The sequence below is a fragment of the Pteropus vampyrus genome, unplaced genomic scaffold (assembly GCF_000151845.1).
Source record: "Pteropus vampyrus isolate Shadow unplaced genomic scaffold, Pvam_2.0 Scaffold432, whole genome shotgun sequence".
NCBI classification, from domain to species: domain Eukaryota; kingdom Metazoa; phylum Chordata; class Mammalia; order Chiroptera; family Pteropodidae; genus Pteropus; species Pteropus vampyrus.
Window position 1 is genome coordinate 122,676 of NW_011889213.1, and position 25,610 is coordinate 148,285.

Genomic DNA, 25,610 nt, shown 5'->3' on the forward strand with positions numbered 1-25,610 from the left:
TATTGTCCTGCCTTACTAGTGAAAATTAAATTAAGATGACACATACAAAAATGCTTCCCATGATGCTAGCACAAAACCTTAATACAAATTAGTCTTTGAGGATTAAAAAAGATAATACTGGGGTGACCCAGGACTATGCCATATGGCTATAGCAGTTGTCACCCAACCTAAATGATATCCGAATAGATTTATAAGTGCCATTTCCAAAAGTGGCATGTGTGGTGGCTGCTGTGGGGATGGGACTGGAGGCCTGGGTGAGACAGGGCACTTTTTAGTGAATTTACTCAGGGGGCAAAAAACCACCACCAAAGCTGAGTTGATCTTGGGCAGAGGGCAGAGAAGAGGCAGAAAGGCCAGGAGCTAGACATAGCTCAAAGAAATGATCTGGATCCAATGGCCTGATAATGCCCAGACAAGACTTACAGCCAAAGCCAAGGGTCTCTGAATATTTGTAGGGCATCTATACAAATTACTAGGATTTTATTAGCAATCACACATGTATCACTTTTTTCACATTTTACATTTATTCTGTTTCACACAGATGGAGAACTAATTCTAATGAATTATCAATAATACATCTTAAATAACATGTTGCTAAAAAAATTTAAGGTAAAATGCACTACACAATAGTGCAGACACAAAGTGCAGCTGGCAATTTAATATATGACATAATGCTGAATCAGTAGTGTTGGGAGCCCATTTGGTTTTCCAGAAAGTGATACACTTTGCCCATCTTTGGTCAGTCCTGGAGCCGTATGTAGGCTGAATGACAAATATCAACTAAAAAGGCTGAAATACTGAAAACCAAATAGGACCACTCTAGAGTCAGTTTTACAATGAAGTGTTTAGTCCCTTGTCTGTCAACACTGACCTGTCTTATTTCCCCAGCTCTGTAGTATTTATCTCATGATCAGACCTCCTCCATCATCCAGCCTCCAGGACAAGAGGAGTCACAGCCCTGGAAGGAGTTGCCTGCTGGTCACTGATCGGTTTTCCTATTCACACTTGCCTCGGGTGACAATGATTCAAGAAGTATACTTCTAACATGTCTACTTCTGAGATTATCAGAGTCTCGTTGGGAGGTGCAGAGAGGAAAGGTTACTTGCCAGAGGACATGGTACCAGACAATGGTTGTCATTCCTTATAAACAACCAGCTCTAAAACCAAAAGACCATCGTCTGTGCCGTGAGAAGAGGACCACCTTGCCAAGAACAGATTTCAGTTCTTACCTCTACATGAAAAAGGGCTCATATTAAAATCAACTTGTGGTTAATTCCCTTAGAAACAGTGTCCTCAGAATATTCCCATTCCTAGTTTTAGAGGCAGCTACTGAATATACATAGCCTCACTTGACCTTGGCTCCCAACAGGAGCCTCAAGACAAATGTCTTCCAGGACCAACAACTCATTCATATTGTCACTCACAGTCATAAAGAGAATGGTTAGTGCAATCTGGGTTTTCTGAAAGTCAGACATGGCATGAGGAGTTGGTGCATTAATTGTGTGCCATGACTGATTTATGTGCCACATGTACACTGTGGTTATACACTAGGGAAGAACCTTTAAACAGAGTCTTCAGAATTTCTTTCTGAGATGCCTCGCTGGTGGGGAAATGAGACTTTGCAATCATTTGGTTGGGGAAAACGTCTTTAATCCTTCCTCCTACTCCTTTCTCCACACTCTGAAGACTAACCATCTTTCCTCACTGAGCAAGGTGGTGGGGTAGGGCCAGGGCATTCCCATTAAAAGGCATCTTTGATGTTCTTGAGCTGGCGCACAGCAAGGTCTACAGGGAGGCTGAACTTGAGGCTGCTGAGGCGACTGAGCAGGTTGAGGGCACTCTCAAAGCCTGTGTGTGCCATGTAGCTCCAGGGCTGGTAGTGGGGCTCGATGAGCGACCCTGACTTGCAGATGAGGTTCACCCAGGACACGAGACGCTGCTCATTCAATGCCATGCACACCAAGGCCTTCAACTCTGAGTCTGCACTGCGCTTAAAAGGGTCGTGCTCTGTCAGCACCATGTGGATGGCTGTCAGTAGGCTCTGCTTGGGTGTTACGACACTGCCTCCCATAACAGGCAGGGCGAAGGACTGAGAGAGCTTCCGGGCTGGGGATTCCACATAAGCACGGCCGTTCTTAGCATGGTAGTACTTTACAAAAAGCTCCCAGGGGTGCATGGCTTCAGGGGCCGAGGAGAAGGCTGGCAGCAAACAAGCAATTGGGGCCATCACAAGGCTCATCCCTGGTGAGGTGGCATATAATCCATGGGCCAGAAGGTCCCTCACAGCCACCGTTAGCTCCTTCCGCACAGCAGTAGTCAGCTCGTCTTTGCCTCCCAGAGAGAGGTCCTGGAGGTTGGCAGAGGTGATGACGTGGTCATGTGGCTGGTGCCTTAAGGCTAGCTGCTTCACTCTGTCTACTGACACCTCTAGCCTCTTCAGTAAGGGAGAGTAGTCCCTGTCAGCCTGGCCCCTTGGCCACAGAGTTTGTGGGATCTGGCCCGTGGCACAACCAAACTGACTAACAGCAAAGATCTGGAGCACTGCCAGTGCTCGCCGCATCAGGTGCAGCCCTGTCTCTCGAACTCTCTTCACATCTTCTGCCTTTTCTGTTTAGAAAACATAATGGCTCATTAGTTAGGGCCACAATGACACAGAAGTACATTCAACAAGCCACAAGCTGAGATCAAGTCTTGCTTCTGAGTTATGTATGGGTTCCACATGAAGCCCAGAGCCACCCAGGATGTCACTGGACTTAGTTATTTTGGTTAAGGATGCTGCTGGACTTCCCCTTTTTTGGTTAATTAACAGCTATATTGAGATATCATTCACATACCATAGAATTCACCCACTTAAAGTATATAGTTCAGTGGTTTTTTAGTATACTCACAGAATTGTGTAACCAACATCCCACCTAAACACCATGTACCATTAGCATTTCCCATTCACAATTTCTCCCCAACCCAAGCCCTATGCAACCACTAATCTACTTTCTGACTCTATAGACTTGCCTAATCTGTTTACTCACGTTTACTGTTTCCTGGAGGCAGTCTACTGCTGCCTGTTCTGGTGGAGCCATTTTCTATCTTCCCATTGGCTTTGCAATCACAGTGTCCACTGTCTGTCTGCAGCGGGCTCCCTACTTCATCTGTAATTAGAAGTTACAAAGAAGAGATACTTATTTAGCCTCTTTATGGCAGATTTTTAAAGGAAAAATATTTACTAGTGCCTACCACATGACAAAACTTTCACAAATATATCTTATTTAAGTGTGTAGAACAGCGACTGGCATATAGTTGCTGGCTCAATAAATATTTGCTGAAGGAAGCATGAATCATTTTATGGGTGAGGAGAGTAAGACCAAATAGGTTAGGAACCAGCCCAAGGACATGAAGCCAGTAAGTGGCAGAGCTGGGATTTTAACTACCCAGTTCCAAAATCCATGTTCTTTCTACTCTACCATGCTGACTCCCTTATTAACTGATCAAACTTCATAAACAGTACATGAAGATTGGCGCTTTCAAATATTAGTACTCAGAATACATAGAATTATCATAACGTCTGTCAACCTTCCTCTTCCCACCTGCTCCTCTGACCTTGGATGAAGTTGATGAACATCTCAAGGTCTCGGATCTGAGTTTTCAGCTGCTCAACTAACTGTTCTTTCACTCGGGCTGGGTTGACAATCTGAGCCACGGCTGCATCCACACGCTGTCGAAGCTCTTCAGTGGACAGTGAACTGATGTCCTCATTCAGATTCATGTCCAGTTTCTTTATTAACTCATCTATGATCACCTATAAAAACCACAAGCAATGAGCACACCCTTTGGAAGTTTCAGGGAGAGAGTTAGGAAGGGGAATCTTTATGAGTACACCTCCTACCCTTAAACAGAAATCAAAGATACAGAGAGCTTCCAAATTCATCAGAGAAAATGAAGCAATTGCTGATCACGGTGAGGAGAGACCCTTCTCTTCTCTGAGAGTAACAAGAATCCTTGGTTCCTCACTGACAGAAATGGCTCCTCTCCCTGCAAATGTTCCACCAAGCCAGGCAAGTTTCACACAAGAGAACAACAGTGTGAATAATCTAAAGTGGCTGATGACCCAAAAAGCCTCATTCTTAGCTTCTCCCAAGGCCTTCAAAGGAATAAATCCTAATTTTTCTTAGTTCTAGTCCTTCTCATTCCTTCTTCCAATGAAAAACCTTTATAAAACATCAAGGTACATTAAAGCCAAAATATCCTCGTGATAATATTAGGAACGAGGAAATCTAGATAATTAACTCCAGTCCAGCTATAGAAACAGCCACATCTCAGGGAGAAACATGTAGGGGAGGCTGTAGCTGTATTTCTACCAGCAAATTTACCTATCTATCCAGGTGTTGCTTAAATAAATACAGCATTAATGTCAGTCTGGATTCCTAGAATAGTTACCAACTGGTTGTGAGGAAGAAAAGCTAGTTTAAATTGTATAATGTGCCCAAGTAGAACTGTTTTAATGATCAAATAAAAGAAAGTTGTATTGTTAATATTATATAGTACTACTATTATTAATAACTACCAAAAAGAAAGAGCTCAGTCATCATATTATAAATCTTTGGAACTTGTGTTTCCATGTGTGAATAAAGACTGGTCCCATGTAATAGTAAAATTTCCCCTCGATCTGGGCCAGCGAAGGAATTCTCAGTAAGGCCAAGAGCAAACAAGCTAGGAAAGAATGTCCTGTAAACGCTGAAAAGAACAAGATAACCTTAGGTAGTGGTGGAGATGCCTGTTGTCTACTCACCCGCTGTCTTTCTAAGACCATGGACTGTGGGAGGGAGTCATAATTGCCTTCTTGATAGGCAAAGGTTTCCAGGTCATCTAGCTGGGTTTTCAGCTGCAGTATCAGTTCCTTCTGCTTCTCCCTTTGGGTTTCCAGACGTTCCCGTTTCTCCTGCTCACTCTAAGATGAAAAAATACTTAGGTTTATTTCATAGGAAAAGGAAAATTCAGAGAACATTTAGAATCATCTAAAGCCAACGATGACTAGTAAAATATAAAATGTTTCCAAATAATCCAGATGAAATATGGAATTTATAAGATAGGTTCAAAATGAGTAATTATTTCTTCAGGGCAATTTATTAAATCTGTGTTTTCTTTAAGAAAGTATTTATCCTTCATTGGAAATAGGATATGAACACAATGGGGCCTTTTGTTAAGACTGCTTTTTTTTTTTTTTCAAAGGTCTGGTTAGGATTGAGACAATTTATCTTAGCCAAGACAGCCTCTCAGCAATTAGACATGCTGTCCTCCACAGCCAATTACCACAGAACAACTGAATATTTTCTGCAGCCAAATTTTGCAAGAGAATCTGGAGGAAAGGGTTTAGATAAAGGCTTTATAACAAAACCAGTTTTTTAAAGGTTCAAAGCCCCTCCAATGTATTACAAAATCAAAAGAATCAAAAGAATAAATGCAGGTGCCTGGGGCGGTAAAAAAAACTTCATAGTCAAATAATGGGGGTGAGAAGGTAAGAATATTTAAAAAAAAATGTCTGCTAAGTTTCCCTGAGCAGTGACTACTTTTCTCACTGTTGGCCACCAGGTAGTTTCTGCATTTAAATGATCCCTTCAGAGTGGCGAAGTCTTGCTAATGTATACTCAAACATTGGTTCTTCTATGCCTTTCTTGAGTATCAAAAACAAAGCAAAGCAAACCCAGCAAATCATGCATGTGTAAGGCTGCATTTTAAACTAGAAGCCTATAGGATATTAAATTTAACCTTAAAATGGTACTTACCAAGCCCTCCAGAAGTAAGGTATGAAAGAGAACAGATGAAAAACAAATTAAGTTTCTTTCGAGCTATTTAAAAAGCAATCCTCTTGCTTTAGCTTTATTCAACATGAAAGAAGCCTTCTCTCAGGATATTCCCCCTTCAATCTTTTGGTTTTCCTTAGAACGCTGTGCCTCTCCCCCAAGAGGCCTAGCTATCCTTTAAGAGGTTTCCTCAAGTTCCCCAGGCATCATTTACCCCTCTGCGTTTTGTACACACTTCTACTTTAGCTCAAGTAATTTGATTAGGATTCTATCTCCCCCAGTCTATGAACACCTTGACTTTGTACCCTAAAGGCCTCGCACAGTGCCTAGCTCTCAATACACACTTGTTGTATGTTACTGAACTGAATCTGGTAGAAAACAACATTACAAATTCATAGTCCACCCTTATCTATGGTTTCGCTTTTTGTGATTTCAGTTGCCTGCGGTCATCTGAGGTCCAAAAATATTAAATAGAAATTTCCAGAAATAATTCATACGTTTTAAATTGTGCACCGTTCTGAGCAGCGTGAGGAAATGTGGGTCTGAATCACTCCTTTGTCTAGAGTACCAAGGTATCCACGCTGTATGCACCACCTGTCCACTAGTCACTTAGTAGTCATTCTGGTTATCAGATTGATTGTTGCGGTATTGTAGTGCTTGTGTTCAGGTAACCCTTATTTTACTTCCTAATGGTCCAAAGACATTCACATAACTTTTATTGTAGTATATTGTTATAGTTGTCCTATTTTATTATTAGGTATTGTTGTTAATCTCTTATTGTTTCTAATTTATAAATTAAACTTTAACATAGGTATGTAAGTATAGGAAAAAACGTAGTATATAAGTTTGATATTATCCAAATATTATTGGGCATCCATTGGGGGCCTTGGATTATATTCCCCTTGGATAGGGGGGAATGCTATAATGAACTATGGAGGAAGTTGTCTAATCAGCCCAAGGAGCAAGAACTGGATAAACTTTGTGTTTTCATTGTATCCCAACTTTATGAAGCCAAGGAAGAAAGAAACCAGTCATAAATCCTGATTCCGTTTTCATGAGAATGTCTGCTGAACTCTTGTCACTTGCCATGGTAGTTCTAGTATGCTGTTTATTGGAGTGTGAGTGAACAAGTTTAATAGGTCAGAATGATGAGTTCCGGTGAAAGGCAGGAAGTAAAAAATAACTTCCAGTATGAAATGGAATAAAATACTGGTTAAAAATATCTGGAACTGATAAGTAAATCATTTGGTTCACACATACCCTCCACTTTGGCACTAATCTGTTCATGTGTCAATATATACACACAAGATTATGGCTGCTTGTTAGGTGTTTTTGAGCACTGCACTGTTTTTCGTTTTTTGCTGTACTGTCTCTAAAAGTGAAATGAACAACCAAAAGAGCACCACATCCACAGGGAACCTTTGGTGCTCCTCACCCCTGAACAGGGCCTGGCCACAATAATTCTTTCTATCCTTTCTATTCCTTAAATGTCTGGCAATTTGAGATGCCTGCTCCTTGAGGAGCTGTGGGTATGTGAAGAGAAGGGTGGAACAGTAAACACAGGATTGTGCTGGAACATTTCAGATTAAAATAAACAGTTCAGTATCTGTTACTGATAAGTCTTCTTGGTTTAAACCAACTTAAGTGGGAAGAAAGCCACATTTAGGTTGTAACTTGAAAAATAAAAAGGTGGAGAAAAGATGGTGAGTCTCTTCAACACCTATGTACAACTGTGCACTTCCAGAGAGTGTATGAAAACATTCAAAGACTATAAGAAAACATTCACTGGGTGTGGTATATAGATTCTCAGAACTTCTTGGGGTAGGCTAAGTGAATAGATCATGTCTGTTACCAAAGGGACCTCATTTAGAATACTTATTTATTAAGCAGGATGGGGAAGGAGTTATAAAATACCATAATTAGGAAATTCATAAAATCAGGAGTTGTGTTTCTTTTAATTTGTTGTTCACCAGAGCTCTCACTCAGACGAGTCTAAAGATTAAAGATTCTCTAGATTCCAGGAAAGCAGGGGCAGAGAGTAGATCTAAATTTTCATGGATTCCAATTCACTTGCCCTTCACTAGCCAATTTTCCCCATCCACAGGGTCGAGGCACTCTATCAGCAAAGGTACCAGCACTTACTTTATGAGGTGACAGCAAAGTGAGCGAGAGCAGCATTGCTTCGGTTGCTCGCTCTGTTGCCCTCTGAATACTATCTTCGCTCACTGCTCCTCTGCCCTTCATGTCATCACACCGGACACCTCTCACAATCAGGTTCCTGTCCTTTGGCGGGCCCCGCACACTTGTCTCAGTCTTTGTCTCGGACGCACGAACGGTCGGCTTCTCACTCCAGCTACCTTCATTCACCTCTGCATCGCCACTCACCCAACCCTATCCCATTCCCATATCCCTCCGGGCCTAGCCCCAGCTGCTCACCTGGTCCTCGCCCCGCAACCGTGGCTGGATCTCCAGCAGCCCGTCGGCCTCGTCGCTGGCGGTGTCCTCGGGCTCCCCATAACCCAGGACGTGAGGGCAGCCGCGGAAGGCGAAGTCCTCGAGCTCGCGCAGGAGGCGCTGCTGCTCCGCCGGCGCTCCGCGCACCACTTGGCGCAAGCGGAACTGCACCTGAGCAAAGTGAGAGGACAGCGCAAGCAGCGCCGAGTCCAGCCGCCGCCGCTCCGCCCGCAGCCGCCGCAGCGTCCGGCCAGGCGAGTCGGGCGGGGAGCCCGGGGTCGGGCCGGGCTCCTCGGCCGCCGCCTCTTCTGAAAATGCAGTCGCCCCAGGCCCGGCCTCCGCCACTGCCCCCACCGGGGCCCAGCGCACCGCCTCGAACGGTGGCAGCGACTCTTCTTCCTCCTCTTCGTTCTTTGCCTTTAGTCCAACGGCCGCCACCACCGTTAGCGGCTCCGCAGCTGCTTCGACAGCCGCCATTTTCCCGGAAACGATGCCGCACGTCAGCCGCGCCCCCTTGCTGCCATGGCAACGGCGCGCTTCCTGGAAACCGGAGGAGCCGGTGGGCAGGACTCAGACGTCACCGAGTTGCAGACGTCACCGAGGGCGGGCCTTCCCATGGGATTTAATTCGGGCCAATAATTTTTTATGGAGCACCTTATTGTGAATCAGGCACTGAGTTTACTAAGCATTGATAAACAGGTGAATGAAGCCGGAATAGTCATTCCGTGTGTATCAAGTATAGTGTGGCCGTGGCCCTGGTCCCAGTGGGTGTGTCATCCCTTCCTAATCTGTACATTTCTGGAGACTCCAAGATCTGAAGGGCTGCAAGGATTATGCTCTCCCACAGTCTCTCCCGAGTGCGGCCCCCTTGACGGTAGAGCCGTATCCCACTTGCCTCTAAACCCTTCCCCCGACCGTATAAGGAGAAGCAGCTGCTGGGGGCGTCCCAAGGATCTAAAGATAGTCCTTGCCTCAGACTCCAAATGCCACCGGGCAGCGGGAGCCGCCATGGCACGGTGAGTGTTTCCGGCCGCCCTTTGCTGTGGAGATTTCTTGTCCCACATTTTCTGGGCGCTCCAAGTTCTGCGAGGTACCATGGGAACCACAGGCCCCAGGTATCTGTAACTTTGGGGTGACGAGGGGCAGTATGTGACCTCGATGTTCTCCATAACTCCCTACCTCTCTATTCTCACACTTTTGTTGTCCCCAGGTTCACCTTCACCACACACACCCACTCCAGTCACTCCCCTTCCACCCGCTTCTGTCTCATTTAGCTCCACTTTGACAGGGCTGCATTTTCCCCTCCTCCCATCTTTCTCAAATGCCCTCAGTCTTCCCTCTCCCACCCCTATGAAGCCCCGCCTCAACTCCTCTTCAGGCAGCATGCCCGGACCCTGTGGTACGACAGGCCCAAGTATGTGTTCATGGAGTTTTGTGTTGAGGACAGCACTGACGTCCATGTGCTCCTAGAAGACCACCGCATTGTGTTTAGGTAATGCACCCCTCTCTGAAAGACCTGGTTTCCGGGAAAACTTTCCCTTCTCCTAATGCCCCCACACTCAGCCTCCTGCATCTCAGCTGCATTTCTTCCTCAGCTGCAAGAATGCAGATGGAGTGGAGTTGTACAATGAGATTGAGTTCTATGCCAAAGTGAACTCCAAGGTAAGGGTGGGGTGGGACCGTAAGGTTTGGATGGGAAGGCTGCCTGGGAAATGGGAGATTCACTTTAAACCTCGGACCCTAAGAATGAGGTTTTCTATCTGGCAGGACTCCCAAGATAAGCGCTCTGGCCGCTCCATTACTTGCTTTGTGAGGAAATGGAAGGAAAAGGTGGCTTGGCCCCGGCTTACCAAGGAGGATATTAAGGTAGGAACTAGCCTGCTCTTTCTCTTGTGCTCTCTATCCATGTACTCAAGTACCCAGGTTAGGTCTGGAAATCAACTTTGCTTCCTTTCCAATCAGCATTTAATCTCTCACCAGGTCCTAAATATTTGACCTTCTAAATAGTATTGAATGCACTACTTTATCTCTTCCTAATTCAGGCCTCATCCATCACTGGTTGAGTTTGTTGTGTATTTTCCGTGCCACCCCCATCCATCTAATACATTTCTCCCAGCATGGTCTGTCTAAACCACACTTTTGACCCTGTCATCCCCCCCACCCCCTTAATATCCTCCAATGGCTTCTTTTCTTCTACAGGTTGAAAATTAGCTGCTCGCTGATTGGATCTGGCTCTCAAATTTGTTTCAGCAGTCTTCACAGTGTTAAAAATTATTTTGATTGGTGACATTTAGAATTTTTGATCAGTTGCTGAAATGTAAAATGTGGAGATTTCACCTAAAAATTCAGATTATCAGCTTTTCTCAGAAAATGAAGACTCTGGCCACACTGCTCTAAATTTCCAAATGCTAAGAGTTGGAGCTTTAAATGGGACATGTGGTACACTTCACTTTACTCCTTTTCATTATTTCCCTGACTCCTTCAGGCATTTGAGCTTGTAACTTCTACCCTTTGGGTTCAAGTCCAAGCACCATAGCATGAGATATCAGTGCATGCCATGGCTATTCCTTTCTCTGCAGCATTATATCTCATTATTCTCTGCCTCAAATTTCATGTTCCAGCCACAGCAAACTGCTTGCAGCTCTTTTGCACATATCAGGCTATTTCTCATCTCTGTACCTTTGCTCAAGCTGTACCTTCTTCCTGAAGAGTCTCTACCCTACTACCTTCTCCCACCTAACTCCTACTCATCCTTCAAGGCCCTACTACTTCAAGAAGGCTAGGTTCCCAAAATATCCTCTACATAACCTACCACCACACTTTCCACACTGTATTATAGCAATTTATATACATTTCCCTCTTGCAATTGCTTTTTGATGGCTGGGACTACATATTGAGCATTTTTATAATCCCAGTGCCAAGCTCAGAGTCTGGCCCATAGTATATGTTCAATAAATATCTATTAAATGAATGAGTGAATAACTTCTTTCCCTGTCTCAGTGTGGGAACTTGGAACATGGATCTCGAAGGGTTGTTTCTGACTCCATGTCTTGCTTGGTTGACCCTATGATGCTTTAAGACACAGTTATATTTCCAGATGTATCTCCCTACTCATTCTTTTCCCAGAGAGCAGAATTTCTATGCTTTTCCATCCCCTATAATTCCTGGCATTGTGCTTGGCATTTAGTAGTTTCCTGGCAAATCTCTGTGGATAATGATAATGACATGGAACCCGGAGGGGCGGTTAATCAAAGGGGTGCTTTTGGGAAGACTGTACTTCCATTGACCTTCTTTCCCCCAACCATGCTCCTGTGAATGTACCCACACTCTTCTATGCACTTCAGCTGCTGCCTTCCTGGCTTGTGACTCTCAAGCTTCCTCTTGCAGCCAGTGTGGTTGTCTGTGGACTTTGATAATTGGAGAGACTGGGAAGGGGATGAAGAGGTGGAGCTGGCTCAGGTGGAACATTACGCAGAGGTAATGCCATTTTCTGTCCATCTTGATCATTCTCTGTGTCTCTGCACACATTTCTCTAGAGGATTGTCATCAGGGCTAAGCAGAGATATATGAGCTCCCCATGCAGCTGCTCATCAGTGCTGATATTCTTTATGTATTTTATGCAATATTTAGTAGGGATGGGAGAAATGAATATTCTATTAGTGAATTGTATACATAGATTCACTCACTATTTACAGAGTAGAGCCTGTGTTCTGAAAAAGTTTGACAAACCTTTTCCTACTTTTCTGTAATGTTTGTTTTCTCTTCTATTTTCTGTGTGGGTGTGTTGTCTTGAGCCAGACCAACTTCATGGGAAGCTTAAACTAGGCACCATAAAAATTCACATTAAAAGTTCCCAATAAATTGCACCCTGCCATTGTGATTTGGGTTCAGAATTTCAGCTAATGTTTGTTCAAATTACAAGAACACTAGCAGACTCCAACCTGGATTAGTAAGGGGGTGCTCTGTGTGTGTTTAAATTTACTTTAAAAAGGGGATCAATTTACTTTTCTCCAATTCATTCCAGTGATGTGTTAGGGGCTTGGAAGATAGGGTGATTTTCTGGCTGGGACCATTCTCCTGTGGTCCCTCAGTATGCAGGTTGCTCTTCCCTCACCCTTTTTCCTCTCTTGTGACTACGTTTCTCTTCCCACTAGCTTTTGAAGAAGGTCAGCACCAAGAGACCTCCCCCTGCCATGGATGACCTGGATGTAAGTAAAGCCTGCCCCTCAGCTCTGCAGTTTCCTTTTAGTTCTTAAAAATAAGATACTAGAAAGCTTCTGTCTCAGTCCCTAGCACACTGTAGTTCTCAGTGCATGTTAGTCAAATCTGAATTTGACACAAGAGGTCGAATGTTCTTCTCCAGGCTTTGGAAAACCCCAGCAAGACCGTCCTCACTTCCATCTTCCCCTCTACTTCTCCATCCTGGAGCAGACCTGGCCCTGTTAACTATCTTTACAGCTGTAAGGAGCAGGAGCATCATTTGAAATTCTGAAACTAAATGATGCATGACACAGTGCTGTTTATTGAGTACTAGTGGTTTATTTTATTTTACAAAGTTTAAATCCTTCTGTATTGGCCTCCCCAAAAGTTATGTGACTCAGATAATCATAAAGGAAAACTTGGAGAGCAAGAGGAAGTAAGCGGTGTTTGTAAACACAAATGTTTGCTTGGTGCAGACTTTACAGGTGCTTTTCTCTCTTTTTTTTCCCCCTAGGATGATTCTGACAGTGGAGATGCAACAAGTAATTAATTTACGTGACAGCAGAGCTGGGGAGGAAGCTGTGGCTATCTTCCAGTCACTTTGACAAACTAGGGCCTAGGCCTTCATTAGCTCTTTGGCTGTGCACCAGGGTCTCTTGAGATCTCTGAACTTTCCTAGTTCCTTTTAATTAAGGGTCCTTCTTTATGCTTTATTTCTTCTTTCTAGACTAAACCCCCACCCCCAGTTTCCATGTCATCATCATTATCTACAGAGATTTACCAGGAACCTACTAAATGCCCTTGACTATGGCTGCTGCATCAGATGGCAAGATAGAAGAGGAGTAGACTGGGCAGGGGGCCTTCTGACTTCCTACCAATTGGCTGTAATCTCTGTGTTTGGGCCATTCATCAGGGCTCTCTTGAGTATTTGAGCATGCGTGCATATGCGGTAGAGCAAAAATCAAAGAAGCAGCATATAGATTATAATAAATTCCTAGAAACTGGTCTCTGTCTCTTTCCTTCTTATACTTCTTCCTCCTGGAAGTATACCTCTTCTTCCTCTGTAGTTCCTCTCAAAGAGAGGGGTGGGTGTCAGAGATCCTGGCCCTCGTTTTGGATTGGAAGATGTTGGGAGCTGGCTTGTAACCAAACTGGGGGACTTTCCCATGCACAGATCATGCTCTGATTTCTCAGAGTAGAAACCAGCCTTTCACTATTTGGCTAATACTGCCAACCCTAGAACCAGCCAGAAACTCAAGTCAGCTTCCTGTACACTCAAGAAATCCCTTTATAGTTTTAAAGCTAATTGTTATATTAGTTCATACCTTTTTCTGTTTAGTCCTCCATTCATCAGCTACTCTACTCATCCACATATGTTTCGAGTGCCTAATTGTACTTTAACTGTGACTTAAAATGCAATGCCCAGATTTTGCTTCGTTTTCTAGAAACTTTTATTTATTTTTATTTTTTTAAAAAATTTTTAGGTGAGGCAACTCTTGGTTGACCTCACAGATTGCAAGGACCTTGTCAGCTTACAGTCCCTAATTTTTAAATTTTTAACGCCTATAACACCTATTATTTCTAGGTGGTCTCCCATCCAACTACTAACCAGGCCCGACTCTACTTAGCTTCTGAGATCAGACAGGATTGGGCTTGTTCCAGGGAGCATGGCCATAGAGTTCTAGAACCTTTTAGATATTTGCCAAGATACAAAATTGTACCTGATTTAATTTGCTTTTAATTATCTCATTGTTTATTTTTATGAGTGATTTGCATTTCTTTTAATGTGCTGTGTCTATGTCTTTTACCAATCTTGATGTTGACATTAGCCCTTTAACTTTAAAAAAAAACATAATATGAAGCTATATTTGTATCATGCTTTACGATTTATTATTTATACATTATTTCATTAAATTTTTTGAACCTTCGATCACCCTAGAAAATATTTAAGTCTTTTCTTTTGATACTTGATCAAATAGGTCACAATAAGTGGCAAAGTTGGGACTTGAACTTGTATAGCATATGTTCCCTTATCCATAATTCTGAAAAACAAAAAGTTATGAAAACTTTCTTAAAAAAAATTTGACACTCAAACTCATTTGACAGCAAAACATGACCTAAAATGATGTGATGCTATTTACAGTCTTTGTTTATTCTACTTAGTGTATTTATATCTCAGCATAAATATTAACGCATTTGAAGCATTTCTGGTCTAGTGTTGGGGCCACCTCCTCCTCCCGCTTCACCTCCCTCAAGTAGCCAATAAAGGCATAATCTTCTCTAAAGAAAAAAAAAAGGAAAATATTAATGGGTTTGATTACATGATGTTGCTCCAGAGTTCCAAATGGAGCGCGTTACATAACACATGGAGTATGCTCTACATTACTGCCTAAAATCTGAAAAATCCTAAATTCTGAAACATCTGGAATCTTCAAGTTTTTATTAGTTGATTTATAAGAGCAGTAAGTTAATTTTAACTTTTAATCCGTTAAAAATTTGAAGCACCAAAAAATTTGAAGCAGTTTATTTCCTGTTAACCTCGTATCTACACTGTTCAATTTAGTAGCCCTAGTCAGGTGGTACTTGACATGTGGTTAGTCCGATCTGAGATGTTAAGTGTAAAATACACACCAGGTTTTGAAAATTTTGTATAGTAAAAAACTCACTTATTTTTAAATACCCATTACATGATAAAAAAAAATATTCTGGATGTGTTGATTTAAATAAAATATTAACATACGTGGTTCGCATTAAATTTCTATTGGACACTGCTGCTGTGTAGTGGATCCAATCTCATCCCAATCTCTACCCAGTAGGGATTGCGCGGGGCCGAGTTAAACACGTCCCTGGGACCCAACAGGTTAAACTAAGTGCCTCGACAAGGTTAGGATGCTGTTTTGTTTTGTATTCTGGCCCTTTTTTTTTTTTTGGTCCTTTTCAAACTCTTAAAACAGTTGTTAAACCAGAACGTCTGCAAATCGCATTTTCAATAAATTTGCCTTAACCGCACCCCATACCTTGTTCTCTTACTTCCGCGCAGAGAAGCTCCCGTACTACGATTGTCCCTTGCCGGTCCCCGTCCGCCTCCGGGCGGTTTTCTTTTCGTGTGCGGCAATGGCGTTCCAGTGTCAGCGGGACAGCTACGCCCGGGAGGTGCGGCCGGCTGGGCGGGGGACCTCATGCTGCGGAGCAGATGGGGCGGTGCGGGAAGAGGGCGCAGCGTGGAGGGAGATCCGAGGTGGATTCAGCCGGGTATACGGAGGGCTGGAGTCGGGGCTTATTTTCTCATCTCTTTCTGTCCAGTTCACCACCACGGTGGTCTCCTGCTGTCCCGCGGAGCTGCAGACCGAAGGAAGCAATGGCAAGAAGGAAGTGCTGAGCGGTTTCCATGTGGTGCTGGAAGACACGCTGCTTTTCCCTGAGGGCGGGGGACAGGTACCAGACCCGTCCCTCCTCCTCTCTTCCCGGAAGCTTCTAATTCCTTTCTGCCCAGGTGGAAAATGCCCTCCTGCCCCTCTGTGCCAGCCATAATGAAAACAGATAAGAGTTAATTCAATTTAGTTTATTTGTTCATTCAACAAATGTTTTTATTTTTTATTTTTTAAATTCTTTTTAACGCCTACAGCACCCGGTGTTTCTAAATTGTCTCCCATCCAACTACTGATGAGGCCTGACCCTGCTTAGCTTCTGAGATCAGACGGGATTGGGCGTGTTCAGGGTAGCATGGCAGTAGACTTCTACAAATGTTTATCAACAAATACTTATCTAGCCATAACATATGCTGAGTAGAAATTCCAGGCTCTGAGGATAGGGGTGAACATGACAGTTCCGCTACATACATAGAATATTCATCGGAGAATACGGACAAAACTGTAATTAAATATTATGCCCTGCATGATAAGTTCTGTAAAATTAATACTTGAGGGAAAGAGAGTGATGGGATGTTCTCCTAGGTAGCGGGTAAATTATTTCAGTAGCGACCTAAGGGAAGTGAGGGGTAAGCCACTGCAATTGAATGGTACTGCTGGTGGGGGAGGGAGAAGTATTCTAGGCAGCAGGAATTGCAGGTGCAAAGGCAGGGAGGTAAGAATTAGCTTAAGTGTTTGGCAAGGATTGAAAAAGGTTCCCCTGGGGGATCACAGCAGAGAGCCTACTCATCATTGCTGTGGTGGTATATGGACGAGGTCCAGTGTGAACAGGGGGAAGGCGGATAATAACACCAAAAGTGGGCATTATGGGAAAGTTTTTTCCAGCAGAGATAATAGCACAAACGAAGGCAGGGAAGCCTGAAAGAATCTGACAAAGTCTAGTTAACTGCAAATAGTTGGATATAGTTGAATTCTGGTGTGTGTTGATGACAGGCTAGAGATGACCATGGGAAGGTAAGTTGGGGCCAGTTCAGAGGGCCTTGAAGGATGTGTTAAGGTATGTGGGTTTCATGGAGCCATGGAGGGTACTTAGGCAAATAAGTGATGTGAGAAAACATGTTCAGTAAACTGGACAGTGAAAAGTTTCAATTTCGTATCAGTGTAATCATTACTAGAGTGATTTTCCCAACATGGAGGTTTTCTGATCTGCAGAAAATCATGTCTCATTTTATGCATCACTTCTTTCAGGAAGTCTTCCATCATTCCCCAAGACTGTTAGGTCTCTTTCCTTTGAGCTCCTCTAGGACAATACTTTTCATGTTTTGGCATGCGGTAGATCATATTGCAGTCACTTGTTTGCACGTCTGTATTCTTCTCCAGACTCTGAAGTTCCATTACGGATCATGTGTTGTTTACATTGTATTCTTAGGCTGGCATAGTATTTTGTAAGACTTGATAAAAAAATATCAAGTCTTGGCACTTGATTATTATTTTTTTGAATGAATGAATATTTTTTAATCTAATTCCAGTAGCAGTCAGAGGATGAAGTGGAGGGAGGGAGGAAATTTCAGATCATTTTAGAAACTATCGAAGGATAAGAATCTAAGGGAATGAAAGTGAGAATTAAGGTTCTTTGGGTTTTACTAAAAGTCTTTATTGCTGTAGTTACAATCTTCGTTTTAATTCTGTTATTCTGTTCTGAAGAACAAAATATGTAGGTATTCAGAATGAAGAGGACAGAGACAGCCCCCTAATGGAACAAAATGGCTTACGCCCTTGCTTCCCTTAGGTCACTTGGCATTGCCTTTTCTTCCTTAGGGAATCTCAGAATCTGGGCGTGTTTCTCACACACTTTTCCTGGAGAGTCTTTGTATCTAGAAGTTAGGGTGAGCCCTCCCTCCCACCACTGATTATCTTTGCTTCTTTCCCCAGCCTGATGACCGTGGTACAATCAATGACATCTCTGTGCTGAGAGTGACCCGACGTGGGGCCCAGGCCGATCATTTCACGCAAACACCCCTGACCCCTGGGACTGAGGTCCAGGTCCGGGTGGATTGGGAGCGGAGGTTTGACCACATGCAGCAGCATTCAGGTAGGTGGGTGGTATAGGGGATGTACAGGAGGGGCAGTTGTTGTGTGTGGGGATGCCACAGTGATTGAGATATGGTTTGGATCCTCTAGGAATTAACCTTTTGGAAGAGACAGACATTCAGAATCAGCACTGATTGAGGCAAGATGTGATAAATGTTATGAAAGCGATATGAACAATTAAAGTAAAAAGAATAACTGCTGGATTTGACTATTACCAACTTCCCACTTGGTATCTTTATCAGGATGTCTTATATGCTTTTTAAATTCAAAATGTTTAAAATGGAATGAAAAAGCCACTTCTTTCCCCAGACCTGGTCTTCTGTTTGCATCCTCTATGTTCGGCTCATGGCATCAATATCCACTCAGTTGCTGAAATCCTCTTTGGGGAGAGCCCGTCAGTTACTGAGTCCTATCGGTTTATTTTCTGAGTTCGTCTCTACTTCTTCCCACTGTTGATGCTTTCATTGTCTTTCCCCAGATCTCTAGTAAGTTCCTGGCTAGTCTCCACATTCAGTCTTGCTTCTTTGCAGCTCATTCTTCACAAAGCAGCCAGAATAATCTTTTAAAAATGAATATCTGATCATGTCACTTTCCCGCTTAAAGCTTTTCAAAGGATTCCTGTAGCTCATGGTAAAGCCAAACTTATCATGGCCCCAAGCCCTAAGTGGGCTGGTGCTTTTCTGCTGCTCCATCTTTAGTTGTGGCCTTCCCTCTTACTCTCTGCATTCTGGCCATGTGGGCCTTCTCAATTCCTTGAACACATCCTGTTTCTTTTTTCCTTTAAGGCCTTTGGTTGTGTTGCTCCCTTTGCGCTCACTATTAATCCCTTCTTTTCTTCTTCCTCTTCCTCAGTGTCATCAATCAGGGATAATGCTGTATCTTTAATGCCACACCCGGTGCTTCGCATGTGGTACACACTTGATAAATATTTGTTGAATGAATGCGACACATTAAAACTTGAATTGAAATCCTTCCTCTAATAAGCTACATTACCTTGGCAAGTTATTTGCCAAGTTATAGGCCTCAATTTCCTTATTTGCGAATGGCATCATAAAGCCTCTTGCAGAATTCTCATGAGGACTATTTCAATAAAGTATCTCAAGAGTATTTATTACTTAGTGTCTGGCAGGTCTTCAACAAGGAAAACTTCTGTGATGGTATCATGGGCGTATGTGGCTGTCTGGGCTTCTCACTCTTCTGTCTCTCTTTCTCTCTGCTTAGGGCAGCATCTCATCACAGCGGTTGCTGATCATCTGTTTGGAGTGAAGACAACATCATGGTGAGCAGGAGGTATAAGACTAATTGTAGGGCATGGTCCCTGACTATCAGTTTCTTTCCCAGTAGTGGGTCAGCGGGTAGGATAAAAGAAAGGGCAGTGTTCAAAATATGCTGAGTTCTCCTGTTCCCCTTGAAGACAGGGTGGCGGATGACCTAGTGTTTCTGAGAGGAAACACGAGGATGAGAGAAAAGATATCTACCTTTTTTTAGGAAAGAACATGGAATTTGGAGCCCAAAGACCTAGGGTGAATCCTGGCTGTGTGACCTAGATCATGTTCCTTAGTACCCCTCACCTGTAAAATGGAAATGTCAATCCCTACCTTGCAGGGTTTTTGTGAGGATTGAATAAGATAATTTACATGAACATTCTTTGTAAACTGTAAACTTTCTGATATTGTTGTTGTCATTGTCAGCATCCTGTGGCTATTCTGCTCTTTCTGACAGGGAGTTAGGGCGACTCCGGAGTGTAATTGAGCTGGACAGACCCTCTCTGACTGCAGAGCAAGTAGCTGCCATTGAGCAGAGTGTCAATGAAAAGATCAGAGATCGCCTGCCCGTGAATGTGCGGGAACTGAGCCTGGATGATCCTGAGGTGGAGCAGGTGAGGGGAGAACCGGTGGGGTAGCTTCTGTAGAACGGCCCTCTGAGGGTTCCTCATCAAAATTCAGACAGCCCTTCCCCAACCCCTGTGTACCAGGTGAGGGGCCGTGGTTTGCCCGATGATCACGCTGGGCCCATTCGAGTTGTCACCATCAAGAGTGTTGATTCCAACATGTGTTGTGGCACTCACGTGAGCAATCTCAGTGACCTTCAGGTAGGTGAGGAAGGGCTTTTGAATGGTTGGGAGAGAGGGCGTCAGGAGAGTGGGGGATCACAACAGGGCTGGGAGTGATAGATGGGATGATAAAGGAGCCGAGTGAAATTGCTCCTTTATTGCTTCCGAGCCTGGGGGCAGTCTTGGTATCTCCTACTCCGGGGTCCAACACCCAGTGTGGTTTCTGCATGCGTGTGTGTGTTACCTCCTTGCCTCATGTAGGTCATTAAAATTCTGGGCACCGAGAAGGGGAAAAAGAACAAAACCAACTTGATATTTCTGGCTGGGAACCGGGTGCTGAAGTGGATGGAGAGAAGTCATGGAACTGAAAAAGCGCTGACCGCGCTGCTGAAGTATGCCCCCTTCTGTCGCCTCCTGTTTCTCAGACCCTGGAGACCTTGGGGCCTAGATTTCCTACCTGTAAGGCAGACAGAATACTCTTTCTGGGGGGATGAGATATGATCATAAATGATAAGGCATTTTGGATAATAAATCAGTCTCACACAAAATGGGTTATTCCTTTGTATACTCTCCTCCAATTGCCTAAGAAGCCTCCTTAGAATGTCCCCAGGTCTCTATCTGGAGGGAATCACACTCTCAAGAAGGTCATCGCTGATGAACCCCAACACCAAAAGCAATTGGGAAACCGGGCAGATCCCCATGGACCTCTCTTGCAGGTGTGGTGCAGAGGATCACGTGGAAGCAGTGAAAAAGCTGCAGAACTCCTCCAAACTCCTGCAGAAGGTGATCATGGCGGATGGAGAGGGCGTGGGCTGTGCCTGGAACGGGCTCCGTGGACTCGGCCCCTCTGCCTAACCGGATGTGTAGTTTGTCAGAGGGGGAGTGAGGGGAGGATAAAGCCGAGAGGAGGTGGTGCTCTGGTGTTACCCTTTCCACCTGTCTACCAAGTTTTGGCATCCATTTCAGAACAACCTGAATCTGCTGAGAGACCTGGCTGTACACATTGCCCACAGCCTCAGGACTAGCCCGGACTGGGGAGGTGTGGTCACATTACACAGGTGAGAGACAAGATGGGGGCCTTGGGCTTCAGGACTCAGCCCGTCCTGCGCATGCAGTGCATAGTGGGCGGCAGGTCACTCACTGGTATTCTCAAGGCTGGAGAGACTCTAAGAAATGTGTTACCTACAAGATTTATTGGGTTTGATAGAAACATCTTCACTATAACTTTCATTAGCACTTTTCCTCACCTCTTTCACCATCTAACAGATCTCTGCTTACTTGGGTGAATCCCATTTAAGGAAGACGGAAGTTAATGCAAAACTTGTTATGAACTACTGAGGCTGAGGAGGACGTCCTGCTGGCCCTCTGCCATCTCTTTCTCTCTGCTAAGGGAGTCTGGGACTTTGTCAAACAGACAGCAGGGAGGCCAGCCTCACCAGGAGGAGCTGGGCTTCCTGTGTTTTCCCAGCTCCCACTCCGACCTGGATCTCACTTCTGTGTCCTTTATTGTAGGAAGGAGGGTGACTCTGAGTTCATGAACATCATTGCCAATGAGATCGGGTCAGAGGTAAGAGGAGCATGAGGTTCTCCACGCATCCTGAGTAGAGATCTAAGTGAGGGTGTTAGTTTAGCTTAAGTCTCTCCACATGAGCACGTGAAGAGTAGGGAATAGAAATTCATCCAGCACTGGTTTTTGATCATCAGAGCTATGAGCCAAGCTGTTTTAGGTGTTGAGCTAGGTCTGTGGTATTGACCTTTCTGGGGCTATGACATTTACCAGCTTCTGGGCTCCAGTTAACAGAGCTGGACTTCTTTTAAGCCACCCAGGTTTACGTGTGCTGAGGGCCTGGTTTTAGAAATAATGAGGGTTGACGAGGCCTTTGAAGGTCATCCCTTCCATTTTCCTTTTCCTCTGGCTTCAGCTGCCCTTTCTCGTCCTGACAGTCTGGAGCTTAATGTTTTCCAGGTCTCTCTTTTGTATTTATTCCAAAAAACACTTTTTGGAATACTTACTTTGGGCCAAGCAGTGTGTGTATCTCTCTTCACAATTCTGTAGAGAGTACTGGTTCTCAAGGAGCTCACTCTCTGGTCTGGGAGACAAATGTGTATGTTGACATTAATTTAGGGGAGTAGATGCTAGAGGCAGAGGAGCACGTTACTTGAAATGGTGGGGAGGTTTCAGGGGAGGGCGTTTTGGAGACCTCATCAGCAGATAAAGGAGCAAAGGCAGCCAGGCAGAGGGAAACACAGAGATTAGGCAATGGCAGGCATGGGGTGCGTGGGGGATGGGTGGTAGTCAGGCTACAAAAGGCATTTTATGCTTGTCCATGGTAAGCAGCCTTCTGTCTCCTTTATGAATCTAAGTTCCTATATAGTCACTCTCAAATAGTTTTTCGGCCCTAATAGGCCAGAGTGAAAGGGCTGTGTTATCACTTGTCTGGAACATCACTTGTGGTTTAAGGGAAAAAAATCTGTTTGTTTTTTTTAATTGAGGTATGATGTTGTGTATGTTTAAGGTGTACAGTGTTGTGTATGTTTAAGGTGTGCAGTGTATTGATTTGATACATTTATAATTGCAATACTGTAGAGAGTGCAGAGTTTAGGGGGGTTGGCCCCACATCCTTATGTATCAGAGTTCATCTCTTTGTCTTATCTCCTAGGAGACCTTTCTGTTCTTAACTGTGGGCGATGAGAAAGGTGCGGGGCTCTTCCTACTGGCAGGGCCAACTGAGGCCGTGGAGACCTTGGGGCCCAGGTAACCTTTCGTGGACTGTCTTGCATGGATGGGAGAGTCTGTAAGCCTGACCTAGTAATATGAGCCTTTACTGAGGATAAGGACCACCACATCTTCCATCTCATTTTGATTCACGTCATAAGCCTGTGAGGTGGGTTAAGCAGAAATAATTTTCACCACCATCATTCCCAGTTTTATAGATGAGGGACAGCACACCAAGGTGCCTGGGACTCACATGTCAAGTCGCAGCATCGAGACTCGAACCCAGGTCTTTTGGCTCTAAATTCGTGTGCTTTGTTTTTGCTTTTAGAAATTGGGATTCCTAAGTCATACCTGAATACAGGTGCTGGGTTATCAGTAGGCAGATGAAATAGGTGCTTAAGGCACCAGCAAAACAGAAGCACAAATTCTTTGGGGAAAAAAATTAGGAGTTTGAGATGAAATTGAAAAAGGCATTGGTGAAGTTGTTAGGGAAAAATTAGAACTTTGTTGGACTTCTTTACCCTTATATTATTGTTTACATTTTATTTTAAATTAGATATGGTAGTGTAGTATCTCCTATTATTTCTAGCGTTTAGGTTTTTCAAAGTCCTGAGTGGCTCTGATAAATATGTGTTCACTGTAAAGCATCGTAGAAAAACATAAGCTTTTAAAACGGAGGTTCTGACAGGGAGCCAGAATTGGCCTATAGACTGGTTTGGCTTGCGTACTATTTTAAATTTTTAAAATTAGTTGCTACATTCTAAAGTCAGGAGATTTTTACATAAAAATGTACAATTCTAACTTTTCTCAAAAAAGGAAAAAAAAAAGACACTGGCAGCTCTGGCCCACATTCCATGTGGTAGTAGCTGCGAGTAACTGAGCAGTGGCCGCCCTCTTCAGGCAGGACTGGCTTGTCCAGGTTGCCCAATCCCATCTTTCTTGCTCAGCCCCAGTTCGCCTCACAGCTGCTTCCCACAGGTATTGTGTCTGCAGCCCCTGACCCCTGGTGTACACTTACCCAGATCCCTGGAGTTCCCGTAATTTATTTAGCCCATTTCTAGACACTTCCGTTGTTTCCAGTTATTCACTCCTACAATTAACATGATACATATATCTTTGTGCACGTGTGTGAGTGTTTTTAAGAAGGATTTCTAGAAGCCATCTACCCTTCTTCTCCTTCTTCCCAAGTTCACGGGGAAAGACTCAGAGCTGCTCTCGCTTTTTCTGTGGCTTTTCCCTTGAAGACCTCCTCCTGACTATCTCTGCTCCCCAGGGTGGCTGAGGTGCTGGAAGGGAAAGGAGCAGGGAAGAAAGGTCGTTTTCAGGGCAAGGCCACCAAGATGAGCCGGCGGGCCGAGGTACAGGCGCTTCTCCAGGACTATATTAACCCACAGAATGCTGAGGAGTGAGGACTCGGGGCACCTTCCTGGAATTCCTACCTTAGAGAACGGGCCTGCAGTGACCACAGAAAGAGTCTCTTGGACAATAAAGTAGTTTAATTTGCAATGATTGTGGTACTATGTGTGACTAACTTACATGGTATACTTCAGTGTGCTTATGCAGTATCTGTTAATAAACAACTTTCTGATTTGGCCCCATTAGACGTACCCTATGTGAATGAGTGTTATGTTGATGAAGTACAATAATTTATTGAAACCCAGCTGCAACCTTTCTTCACATAGAACTATAGCTGCCAAAGGAGAGTGCCAGTCAGGCCGGAGGCTTGATCTAGAGCTTAGGCTCATTCACATTCTTTTTTTTGTTCTCGTTTTTCCATATCTTTTTTCCTAGGCTTGTATTTCAGAACTAAAAAGTATCAATGACTTTGCAAAGAGGTCAAGAAGCCACAAAAATATATAGTAAAAAGATGTTCCAAATCTTATTGAGGCAGAAAAAAAGATGGAAAAAGATACCATGAAGACTAACCCAAAGAAAGCTGGGATAAGCTTCATTATTATCAGACAAATGAGACTTTAAGGCTATAAGCTGTGACTTTAAAAATCATTATTATAGATCAAAGGAACATAAAATAGTTCTAAATTTACATGTCTCTAACAACAGCCTCAAATACATAAAGCAGATATTGACAGTTCTAAAGGGAGAAACAAATCCACAATTGATGGGAAATTTAAACTCATCTATCAATAACTGATAGAACCAGAGGAAGCATTATTTTGAGGCTAAGAGCATAGACTGGAGTTTCATAGATCTGAGTAGAAATCCTGGCTTTGTGCATCTACAGGTACTAAAATGCTTAAAAAAAAAAAAACAACAGGTAAGTGATTACTTTTAAAAGGCCAGCATTTACCTCTGGGGGAGAGCTTGAAGCAGGATGGATAAGGGACCCAAGATGGCAGTGGGAGGATGGTGTCTGGGGTGTCGACAATGTTCTGATTCTTGACTTGGGTAGCAGTTACATAGGTGTTTGCTTTATAATTTTTCATTATAGTCTATAGGTATGTTTTATTCCATGAGCTTATATTTCACAATTTAAGAATACAACTAAAAATAATTTGGTTCCATCAGTTACTCTCCTTGAGAAAGTTATCTTACCTTTTCAGCCTTCAATTTCCTCACTGATAACATGGCAGTAACGGTAGTACCTAGTTCTCTGGGGTGTCATGACATAACATATCCAACTGTAAGTGCTCAAGAAAACACTACGGATTCCCCAAGTCAACCTAACATAATTTTTGATTACCTAATGTTCGGTTCCTCTTTACCTGCAAACTGAGAATTGATTATAAATGTAAGGGTAGCTGCCCTTCTGCCACTACCCCACGAGCTGCATCCTTGCGTGGTGCTGCTGGGGACATGGGTGTGGGCATCCCGTATGCCTTCCTAAATTACTTTGGAGCCGAAGGGAGGCTACTTTTGAGCCCAGGGGCTACTGGCATATCGCTTCCATTTAGATGTTCATCTTGTTCACACAA

The 25,610-nt window shown here is 43.8% G+C and overlaps 3 protein-coding genes across 7 annotated transcripts; 2 read left to right on the forward strand and 1 right to left on the reverse strand.

The window, feature by feature from the left end:
* Window positions 1–438: 438 nt before the first annotated feature.
* Window positions 439–8,754, reverse strand: RUNDC1 (RUN domain containing 1). 2 transcript variants are annotated; one of them, XM_023523943.1, is made up of 6 exons: window positions 8,232–8,754; window positions 7,938–8,078; window positions 4,784–4,942; window positions 3,595–3,793; window positions 3,027–3,146; window positions 439–2,607 (listed from the first exon to the last, which is right to left on the reverse strand). In XM_023523943.1, exons 1-6 carry the CDS (start codon window positions 8,724–8,726, stop codon window positions 1,742–1,744), a joined length of 1,980 nt encoding a protein of 659 aa, XP_023379711.1. In that variant the 5' UTR covers window positions 8,727–8,754; the 3' UTR covers window positions 439–1,741. The 2 variants fall into 2 exon arrangements, with proteins under 2 accessions (XP_023379711.1, XP_011379463.1); XM_011381161.2 differs by lacking the exon at window positions 7,938–8,078.
* A 16-nt stretch (window positions 8,755–8,770) lies between these two features.
* Window positions 8,771–13,454, forward strand: PTGES3L (prostaglandin E synthase 3 like). 4 transcript variants are annotated; one of them, XM_023523945.1, is made up of 8 exons: window positions 8,771–9,265; window positions 9,538–9,741; window positions 9,845–9,911; window positions 10,017–10,115; window positions 11,637–11,726; window positions 12,404–12,457; window positions 12,964–12,991; window positions 13,177–13,454. In XM_023523945.1, the coding sequence occupies exons 1-8, from the start codon at window positions 8,895–8,897 to the stop codon at window positions 13,179–13,181; spliced, it is 918 nt and encodes a 305-aa protein (XP_023379713.1). In that variant the 5' UTR covers window positions 8,771–8,894; the 3' UTR covers window positions 13,182–13,454. The 4 variants fall into 4 exon arrangements, with proteins under 4 accessions (XP_023379713.1, XP_023379712.1, XP_011379464.1 ...); XM_023523944.1 differs by having other exon boundaries at window positions 12,964–13,454; XM_011381162.2 differs by having other exon boundaries at window positions 9,628–9,741; window positions 12,964–13,454.
* A 2,041-nt stretch (window positions 13,455–15,495) lies between these two features.
* LOC105306264 (alanyl-tRNA editing protein Aarsd1) lies at window positions 15,496–24,278 on the forward strand. The gene is made up of 12 exons (XM_011381164.2): window positions 15,496–15,602; window positions 15,753–15,884; window positions 17,750–17,909; window positions 19,130–19,187; window positions 19,631–19,787; window positions 19,884–20,000; window positions 20,223–20,353; window positions 20,678–20,744; window positions 20,928–21,019; window positions 21,474–21,528; window positions 22,622–22,716; window positions 23,951–24,278. Exons 1-12 carry the CDS (start codon window positions 15,564–15,566, stop codon window positions 24,084–24,086), a joined length of 1,239 nt encoding a protein of 412 aa, XP_011379466.1. The 5' UTR covers window positions 15,496–15,563; the 3' UTR covers window positions 24,087–24,278.
* The last annotated feature ends 1,332 nt before the right edge of the window (window positions 24,279–25,610 follow it).

What these genes read in the sequence shown, in the direction of transcription:
- PTGES3L (XM_023523944.1), top strand. Translation starts at nt 8,895, where the DNA reads ATGGAGCACCTTATTGTGAATCAGGCACTGAGTTTACTAAGCATTGAT. An exon ending in GACCACCGCATTGTGTTTAG is followed by an intron (nt 9,742 to 9,844) that starts GTAATGCACCCC and finishes TTTCTTCCTCAG; the next exon opens with CTGCAAGAATGCAGATGGAG. An exon ending in CTGCCATGGATGACCTGGAT is followed by an intron (nt 12,458 to 12,963) that starts GTAAGTAAAGCC and finishes TTTTCCCCCTAG; the next exon opens with GATGATTCTGACAGTGGAGA.
- RUNDC1 (XM_023523943.1), bottom strand. Translation starts at nt 8,726, where the DNA reads ATGGCGGCTGTCGAAGCAGCTGCGGAGCCGCTAACGGTGGTGGCGGCC. An exon ending in GTTCATCAACTTCATCCAAG is followed by an intron (nt 3,147 to 3,594) that starts GTCAGAGGAGCA and finishes TTCTAATTACAG; the next exon opens with ATGAAGTAGGGAGCCCGCTG. An exon ending in GCCTCCAGGAAACAGTAAAC is followed by an intron (nt 2,608 to 3,026) that starts GTGAGTAAACAG and finishes TTTTCTAAACAG; the next exon opens with AAAAGGCAGAAGATGTGAAG.
- LOC105306264 (XM_011381164.2), top strand. Translation starts at nt 15,564, where the DNA reads ATGGCGTTCCAGTGTCAGCGGGACAGCTACGCCCGGGAG. An exon ending in CCAATGAGATCGGGTCAGAG is followed by an intron (nt 21,529 to 22,621) that starts GTAAGAGGAGCA and finishes CTTATCTCCTAG; the next exon opens with GAGACCTTTCTGTTCTTAAC. An exon ending in GTGGAGACCTTGGGGCCCAG is followed by an intron (nt 22,717 to 23,950) that starts GTAACCTTTCGT and finishes TCTGCTCCCCAG; the next exon opens with GGTGGCTGAGGTGCTGGAAG.